Source organism: Salvia hispanica, chromosome 6, assembly GCF_029641045.1.
Source record: "Salvia hispanica isolate PSC_SH4W2 chromosome 6, Shi_PSC_v1, whole genome shotgun sequence".
Taxonomy (NCBI): Eukaryota; Viridiplantae; Streptophyta; class Magnoliopsida; order Lamiales; family Lamiaceae; genus Salvia; species Salvia hispanica.
In genome coordinates, this window is record NC_142697.1 from 9032431 (window position 1) to 9041949 (window position 9519).

General features: G+C 35.3%; 1 protein-coding gene and 1 long non-coding RNA gene across 2 annotated transcripts; both read left to right on the plus strand.

The window, feature by feature from the left end:
• Positions 1–3711: 3711 nt before the first annotated feature.
• LOC148923170 (uncharacterized) lies at positions 3712–5380 on the plus strand. Its single transcript, XM_089060621.1, has 3 exons — positions 3712–4088; positions 4185–4343; positions 4864–5380. Exons 1-3 carry the CDS (start codon positions 3880–3882, stop codon positions 5252–5254), a joined length of 759 nt encoding a protein of 252 aa, XP_088916747.1. The 5' UTR covers positions 3712–3879; the 3' UTR covers positions 5255–5380.
• Positions 5381–6186: 806 nt separating this feature from the next.
• Positions 6187–7382, plus strand: LOC148923171 (uncharacterized). Its single transcript, XR_016132644.1, has 2 exons — positions 6187–6849; positions 6937–7382. It is a non-coding gene; the product is annotated as an uncharacterized LOC148923171 (long non-coding RNA).
• Positions 7383–9519: the final 2137 nt, after the last annotated feature.

Consider the following 9519-nt stretch of genomic DNA (forward strand, 5'->3'; position numbering starts at 1 on the left):
CTACCCAACCAGAACACACCACGCGTCCGTCCGCTGCCAAGGACGAAGCTCTTGGCAACGAGATCGTCCGTGCCGACGGCATGAGCACGGTTCCGCCGTCCCAGCGAGCTGCCCCACTGCAGATGCTCTAAATTTTTGAAACTTCAGTGAGCTGCCCCACTGCAAATTACCATTTTATCCAAAAAACTTTTTTAGGAGCAGTTCACTTTTAAATAATTTGTCCCTAAAAAATTTATAGCTGAATAACATAACAACATATAATCCTCAATAATTTGCATTTTTTAACCCATGCCTTGTTATGGCCCTTGCCAGATCTTTTGGGTTAGGCTCTTTCAGCTCATAATACTTTTTGTTTACGTACCAAACACTACTATAAAAGAAGTACTCCCTCCGTCCCATTAAATATATAATATTTGGGAATCGGCACGAGTTTTTATATAGTGTTGTTTTGTAAGTTAATGAAGAAAGAGTAAAATAAGAGAGATGAAAAAGCAGAGATAGAGATATTTTCATTTTAGGAAATGCTTCATTTTTAATGGGACAATTTAAAAAGGAAAATGTTTCATTTTTAATAGGACATATGGAGTATTAGTATTATTATTGTCTAGGTCTTTTAAAAAATAAATTGTACTTTTAGTTGGACTCGAGTTTTAATAATAAAGTAAAAAAGATATAGAGAAAAAGTAATTAAAGAATTGTTAGTGGAGAATGAGTCCCACCTCATTAGAATGTAAGGAGTTTCCATAATAAAAAAAATGCATACTCTCGTGAGACGAACGGAGTTGACCACAGTAGAGTGAACAATACATTCGAAAATATTATGATAATATTATATACATGTATTTCATCCATACATCATTTAGAGTCATTTTGACTTAACATGATTGAAGAAATTGTTTGACTTTATAAAAAATAAATAGAAAAAGTTAGTGAAAGTTGGATCTCATTTTAAGCACTCTCCCCGTTCCGCCATAAGCGAGCCACTTCTTTTGGGTAAGAGATTTAAAGAATTGATATTTATAAAGTTATAGTAAAGAACGTAAAGTATGAGAGGAGGAAAAGTAGAGTACTGAAAAGAAAAATAGGTGGCAAAATAAAGTAAGAGAGGTGATTTTTTGCTTAAAATGAAATGAACACTTATAGTAGGACATCCTAAAATGGAATAAAACTTGCTTATGATGGGACAAAGGGAGTATTAGTTTTATACTTCTTCTGTTCCGCCACAAGTAATAAAAAAAAATTTCGCATGAGATTTAAGAGAATGATATACATATCGAATAAAGTGAAGATAATAAAGTACTCAATAAAAGAAAATAAAGTAAGATAGAGTAAAATGTTACCTTTTTTTAAAAAAGAAAATCAAACACTTGAATTGAGACAATCCAAATTGAAAAGTTGATCACTTAATACGAGACAGAAAGAATAATAGATTGTGAGTAGAAAAGATAGTGGAATTTGGAGTCTGTATATCAAAAATGGAAAAAAGTAAATGAATTTTTAAATTATTGACCTCCTAAAATTGTAAAGTAGATCTTTAAACTGTGGGGGGAAGAAAATTTAAATCCTTTATAGCATTATATAGATAGGTTATTACGGGAAGGGATCAGCTAAGCCATTTTATCAAACATTTGCTGCTACACCAATATTAAATTGACATGTGTACAATCTTTAAAAAAATAATCTCTTCCTCCTCTCACACTATTGCGCTGAATTCTTCTCTTCCTCCTCTCATACACTTAGCTGAATTCAACATTCATTTCAACTTCCCCACAACTCTCCACCTTTTGAACATCATATTGCCGCCGGTAAAAAGCCAAAGCACCACCACGTCTGCCTCTCTCTCGCCCCCCTTCCAAACTACGTTCTCCCCTACTTCTCCCCGCCGATAACCTCCTCCAGTCCACCACCACCTCTCGAATCACCTACAATTCGTCTCGCCGATTCGATCTCCACCAAATAGCAGCAGCTCGCCCCACCGCCCGCCTGGACTGGTTGCTCAGATTTTTCCTGCGGCACCCTTCATCACACCGAGAATCCCCGTGGAATCCTCCGTCGTCAACGGAGAGGCTCGCCCTCCTCGCCTCCACCAACGACGACTTCCTCCGATCCCCGATCTATCACAACCCCTAAGTTTTGGCCTGCTCTCTAGAAGTTGACGCTTGGACTGCAACTTCCCTGCCCACCGCAGGTGCACCGCCGGGTTTAGAGAGATTTGTGGGGAAGATGTCAAAATGAAGTTGAATTCTGCAAGAGATTTGTGAGGAAGATGCGTAGAGTTGCAAGGGAAGATGAAATAAAAGTTGAATTAAGCGTGAGTGACCGAGGAAGAGATGCCATGCAAGAATTAATTTATTTTTTATTTTTTAAAGATTGTACACATGTCAATTTAGTATTGGTGTAGCAGCAAATGTTTGATAAAATGACTTAGCTGATCCCTTCCGGGTTATTACTCATTTCGTTCATTCATAGTTGATATATATTTTTTTGACACAAGTTGATATTTAGTATATTTAAGTGGATAGGTAATAATTAATAAAGTAAAAAAGAATAAAATAGGAAAGGAAAAATGAATTAATTATCATTATATATTGAAATGACTCACTTATAAAAAAAAATTTAAAATATAAAAGTGACTCAAATGGTTAGGCAGAGACAAGAACAGCTAGAACGGTTCCATTCTCATATCCACACGTGAGTGTAGGCCATCAACCACCGCCAAGGGTGGGTGTGAGTATGGGTTGACTTTTGTTGAAAGCTTCACCATTATTTGTTTCTTCTTCTCTTCACCGGAAACAGACGCAAAACCTTCATTAACTGCTGCTAAACCTATGCCATTTTGTCTTCATCCGCCTTTATTATTTCTCGGACTTTTCTCTAAAGTCAACCCTAGCCTCCTTTCCATATTCATATCCAAACTTACATTTCCCTTTCTTTCAAGCAATTCCATTTAAGATTCAACCCTCTTGTGATCATGAATCATGATGAACACTATCAATTTACACCTCTCTTTTAAGTAAAATAACTATTGATCGAGGGAAAGTAGGAGAAACTATAAATCAAAGACTCACTGATGAGCAATATTATTTGACATTTTTTTAAGTATTTAAAATGACTGCAATGACTTCTTGATAAATTAAGTTTGAAGCTCAACTGCTCTAAGATATTTAAGATAAACTAATACTACATAATTTAGAGAGCTATATGCTTCTATTTTAGCAGTTGACTCTTGATCTTACCTGAAGATGTGTGGTTTAGGTAGGCTTTAATTTAGTCCACCTTTAAAAAAACAAAAACTACATTCCAAAAACTGTAAAAACAAACATTGGTCCACCTATATGTATATAATATTATCATAAATGACAAATCATGGAAAAATATGTGACACAAAAAACAGAGGATATATCTGTTTATGTCAACCATATAATTTCATAACATTGAATTCGATCGTTTCACCTTCACGTGTTCAATTGTCATACTAGAACATAAAGCTTTTTTATTTAATTAGTTAAATACACGGCTAATAAATTGTACATTAAAAAAAAAACATAATAAAAGTGGGATTATTTTTACAATGAAGTTTGTATAGTACTAGTTTATTAGTAGTATTTGGTTTTGACATGATAGTAATCTTCACAAGTCAACCTTGCAATACAAAATGAAAGGCTAACTAAATCCTATAAAAAGGAAAGAACTCAAGCACACCACATAAACAACACCTTATCGCCAAATTTAAGAATGTATAAATAGCAACCACCAACTAAAGTTTCGAATGCAGACACAAATTCATCAATTTCAAACCTTCCTCTTCATCTGCTCCACTCTCCAACCTAACCTTAATCACTTTGCACCTCAAATTTTATAAGTATACAGAATTGTTGAATGTTGAATCCAATAATATCAACGATGGATGAATTAGTTAATGTGGCAGCAGCTGGCAGTGAATACGAGCTAGTCGATGAGTTGTCGTCTCTTTTCATGCTTCCTTACAACGTGCCATTCTCATCTGATTCCCACCTTCTCGCTACAGTAACGCTTGATGAAAGCTATGGAATCCATGGCCTTGGTGATCATATGTCAGAAGCTGACAGGTACTGTAATAGTATTTCATTATTTTGAGGATAATCAAGGTTTCATTACATAGTTAATTATGCCACTAGGGTTTTGATTGTTTTGGATATATGCAGAATTTCAATGATGGAAAGAAGTCATGTGAGAAAGGCTAATCATGACGACAACAATAAATATACTCTGAGAATCAACAACTGTGGCAATGTTATGGCGGATGATGGATATAAATGGAGGAAATATGGCCAGAAATCAATCAAGAATAGCCCAAATCCCAGGTCACATTAATTCTTGGATAATTGCCAAAATAAATCATAAAGTTTGGTCAAATTCCGGTTTATCCCAGCAACTTTCAAAATAGTCAATTACATAACTTCAACATTTTTCTCAATTGTCCCACCGGAAAATTTTTTTACCATGCTATATTTGTGAATTTATCAACATAATACGTACTTATGTAGAAATTGAAGATATAATTGACTAAGTGTATTAAACGACATCGACATCGTTTAAATAGCTGAACGTTTTGTTCGCATGGTACTTTTTGTTTATCAACATCACACATAATTTCTCCCAAATCATATACTATGGGAGTAGGACAATTGAGAAAAATGTAAAAGTTATGATATAATTGATCAGTTTTTAAAGTTGCGAGATAGACCAGAATTTGACCAAACTTAATGATTTTTTTTCTTTTTTTGCTATTTACCCTTAATTCTTTACTCCATTCTCACTTTTTCATTTTTTAAGACTGTATATACATAATAGAATTGATATAGTGATTTTACACACACGCAGAAGCTATTATAGGTGCACAAATTCAAGATGCAATGCAAAGAAACAAGTGGAGAGGTCCATTGAAGATCCTGAGATTCTAATAATCACCTATGAAGGCCTGCATCTCCACTATACCTACCCATTCTTGTTCTTAAACAACCAGCCTGCCAAGAAACACAAAGGGCCCATTACAGAATCAAAAGCCCATTACTTTCCGGCCCAAACAGAAACTGGGCTCCCTGATTCCATGGCCCAACAAGGCCTGCTCGATGATGTAGTGCCGTTGACCATTAGAAAGCCTGCCAATTCATCTCCATCATCATCTTCAACTTCACATGATCGAGCATCGCAGCCTTCTTCGCCGACCTCATCCAACTCCCTTTCTACTTACTCATATTTAGGCTTAATATGAATTTAATTATATAGAATATTCTTATATATAGTATATGGGTCACATTACAGATCATTAAAGTTGTCCCTTATTAAATGTTGCAATGTAATAAAATAAGCTAGCTATGTTACAGTTATGTTTCTTAAATCTCAATTACAAAAAGGAATCATAAAGTCGTGTGTTCTATTAAACTACTCCCTCCGTCCTTCCATCTTCAAAGAGATTGAACTATTTCATTTTTGGTCCATATCTGAAAAGTATAAAATTTCTAATTTTAAAAAATTCAAAAAACATATTATCATTACACATCATTTTATTTACAACTTATACCATTTCCATTATCAACTTATATTATTATAATAATACTCCCTCCGTTCCAAGATAAGTGACTCGTATTCCTTTTTGGGGTGTCCCACTATAAGTGACCTATTTCCATTTTTAGCAAAAAATTATCTCTCTTACTTTATTCTCCACCTACTTTATTCTCTCTTCTCTCCTCTATTTTTCTCTCTCTCATACTTTACTCTCTCCACTTTAACTTATTTAAATACCATTCCTTAAATCCCGTGCCCAAAAGAAGTAGGTCGCTTATCTTGGGACGGAGGGAGTATGACCCCACTCTCCAATACTTTTCTCTTTATTTATTAAAATTTGTGTCGAAATTATTGTTCACTCTTTGAAGATGGAGGGAGTACTATTTATCGATGTTTCCCTAAATAAGAATAATACTACTACACTTGGTACGAACACATATTTTAAGAAATATAAAGAATAGTAGATTGGAAAAGTTAGTGGAATATGGAGCCTATTTTTTTATATTGGTTTATAATAAAATGTGAGTAAAGTGAATTAGTTGAATATAAAACCTACTTATTATTTATGATAAAAGTGAAATATGACTCTTATTATGGAACAAACTGAAAAAAAAAATATATAACTCTTATTATGGAACAGAGGGAATATTTGTTAATTTCTACATTTGTCGATGTTCAATACGAATGTAGCAAACTACAAAATTTTATAGCGTGATTACATTAGACAAAAACACCTCTATAAGACTATAACTTACACCAAATCAATGAAAAATCTACTATTAAGTACTCCATAAACTAATAATAATAATAATAATAATATAAAACTTGATCCACATCACATTATTTCCATGGCAGATCAGCACTTAGCCGTGGTGCAAAATTAGTGAGCTGTGCTGTTTATGAGATAGATGGATAAGGTCATGAGATTTGCATAGCCAATTAATAGCCTAGTCAAATCTTCATCTTTTAGAAAAAGATATCTTATTTTTATCGGACTCATCTCATATATAATGTCTTTCATTCCTAAAATTTCGATTATTTCTAACGTAATGCAGTCATATTTAGATATGAACAAGTCAACATCATATATACAAATTAACCTGTTACATGTGACATGTGGATAGGATGTCAGCGTAGTTTTTTAAGTGTTTGTTATTTTGTGTGTCAGTTTGTGTCTAGGTCTAGGTCTAGGAGTCTGTGTTAAGATAGAGTCCAGAGAGTCGGTCAGGGGATAACCATGCGTTGAAATTCGCCTTATTTCTTTTTCTTGTCTTTATACTTGAGGACGAGTATGGTTTAAGTGTGAGTAGCTTGATAAGGCTAATTTCATGCATCGATTATGTGATGAAAAATCACCAATTACTGGGTCTAACACAATTTTTAAGCCAGGTGTGTGAAGGAATTCGCTAGGTCTAGGAAGAACTGAAGGCAGTGGACCAGCGAAGGAAGGAGACGAAAAGTGAGCAAAATCAAGGAAGAAAATGGCTAGACGAAGGGAGTCCAAAGCTGAGGGTAAAGAAGACTATTCACACAAAAGAGCCCCTGCTGGACCCACTTCCACGCCTATATAAAGAGGAGCATGCAACACACAAGATATACATGATTTAGCTCTCAGCTCACACACACACTCACACACTTGGGAAAAATGGGGATTCTGGGGTTGTTTAGATGTTCATCTTCGGGAAATTCGGTTGCAACACCGTCCTCAAGGAGGGCGAAGATACAATTGTTTACTTTTCAGCTTTTGCGTTTTGATTTCCGTCGAACTTCACCATTTTCGAAGTCGATTGCTCATTTGCTACTTATCGTTTATCTATGAATTTTATTTTATGTCACGATGGTGTTGATTTTGTGTTGATTTACATTGATTCTATATTTTGAGGTTTTGTTTCAGAGGTTGATTGTTATTCTCTGCTTTGGATGTTTTGTGTACTTGATCTGGGAAATCTGAGTTGATCTGTGGTTGTTGTTGTTAATCTGTGGTGAATCGGCGAATCTGCAGTTATGGAGAGGTTTTGTTTCGGAGTTTGTCTCGGATCTTGGATCCGGAATGGATTTAGCATCCGAAGTGTGGATCTGAACAGGGGAATTGAGTTGTGCATGGATTTTTGATTTTCTGCTATCATTTTTACTTTGCTTCGTCTAGTAGCCGTAGATCTGCCTTAGTTTTAACTGTTCTTCGGTTTTGTTGCTTTTAATTCCGTCTGCTTCGTTTCGATTTACGTTTTTGCTCTGTTTTTACTGGTTGTTTCATGCCAAATGTTGGAGAAGATGATGTCGTTGTTAGTTAGTCCTTTAGTTAGTTATTTTGCAGCTTTTCAACCGTACTCTACTTTTTCAGAAAATGGTCCCCACCTTCAGTTGTTTTCCCAGGTCTAGGTTAATTTAGGAAATAGTTCTTTCGATCTAGTAATTGTCTCGCTTATTCTGGTTTATATGCATGTTTTTAAGTTTATGCCTAGATCTAGTTGTTAGAGTAACATATTTCAATTACAAAGTCTAGGATAAAATGCTCAACCCTAAAATTGCGTGGCAGCAGCCAACACAAAAATAGTCCCCGAGTCTTCGAACATGTTTACTTGCGCATTCATCTCCGTGGAATCGATCCCTACTTCCACGTACTAGTTTCTTTTAGCTAAACGGGTTGAGGGTTTTTGAAGAGGAAGTTAAGGAAGTGATTGTGTGTCCGACGACAGGTAAGTCAAGGTTCTCTAAGTTCCTAGACCCAGTGTCTAGCGGATTTCTTGGACCGAAGGTTTTCTTCATTATTTTTAAGAACACGCTTTCACTAACCATCATTAGCTTCTAGACACACCAAAAAAAAAAGCAGCTCTTCATGAGGCAACAAGGCTACACGAAGACTAGCTATGAACATTGTGTGTTTGTTCAAATAATGACCAAGATTTTGCCAAGATGTAATTTTGAAGTTTGTTATTCTCTTGTCAGAATGGCAAGGTCTTCCACATAGTTATGAGGGGGCATATTTGTTAGGTTAGGGCTCCCAACTTGTGGAAAAAAGACCCATATGGTATTTGTTCATTTATTTACTTAAACAAGTCAATGGAGAACTTATAAATACCTACCAAGAGGGTAGGATCCATCAATATTAACAGGAGAGAGGGAGAGAGAGAGTGAGTGAGTGAGAGAGAGGGGGAGAAAGAGAGAGAGAAAGAAAAAATGTGTAGAAGGAAAGAAGAGATAAAAGAGTGTTCTCCAAGTTTTTGCATTGCGCAGTCTCAGTTTTTGTCACGATCGGAGGTCCAAACATTGTCCGTCGACTTGAAATTTTAGTTGTGTTAATTAACTAGTGCTTCGTTGTGTTGTTATGGATTAGATATCATTGTAAACTTCTTGGTTGTATTATCTGCTTGGCGATGGTGGATTTGGTAGACCGGTGGGTCTCATGGTTTTATCTCTTCACATTGAAGAGAGTTTTCCACTTAAAACTGTTAGGTTTGGTATACTGAAAAGCATGTTTCGAGCAAGTTTCGCTCGAATAGAATCTTGTTTGTATACGTAAAACTCTATAATCCACTTTTAACCCGATTCAGTATTATTCGCGCAGTTTCGCACGAATAGAATCAATATATTATTACATTGTGTTTGCTTGTACATTTATAAGATGTTTTATAAACATTTAAATGTATAAAAAGCAAACAAAGTCTAAGTCTTTTGCTTAGTAGACTGGTTGTGGGCGTCGTCCACTTTAAGGTAACACAGTCGGACTATGCATTGCTTTGCAAAAGAAAAAGAAGAATTTCACAACCCAGATAGGCTTAGACTACCTATCGTGAAAGGTTGCAATGTCAGTCCGATTATTTCTAAGCCTTACTGAAATAAGATGACGTTGGTGTGGTATAGCACTGAATGGATCTAACAGCAAGACGTGTCTTTATGCTATCTACTGAAAGACTAGGTCTTGATAAATAACTATTTCTTAATCTACATATGTTAGCATTGAACACACGGTAT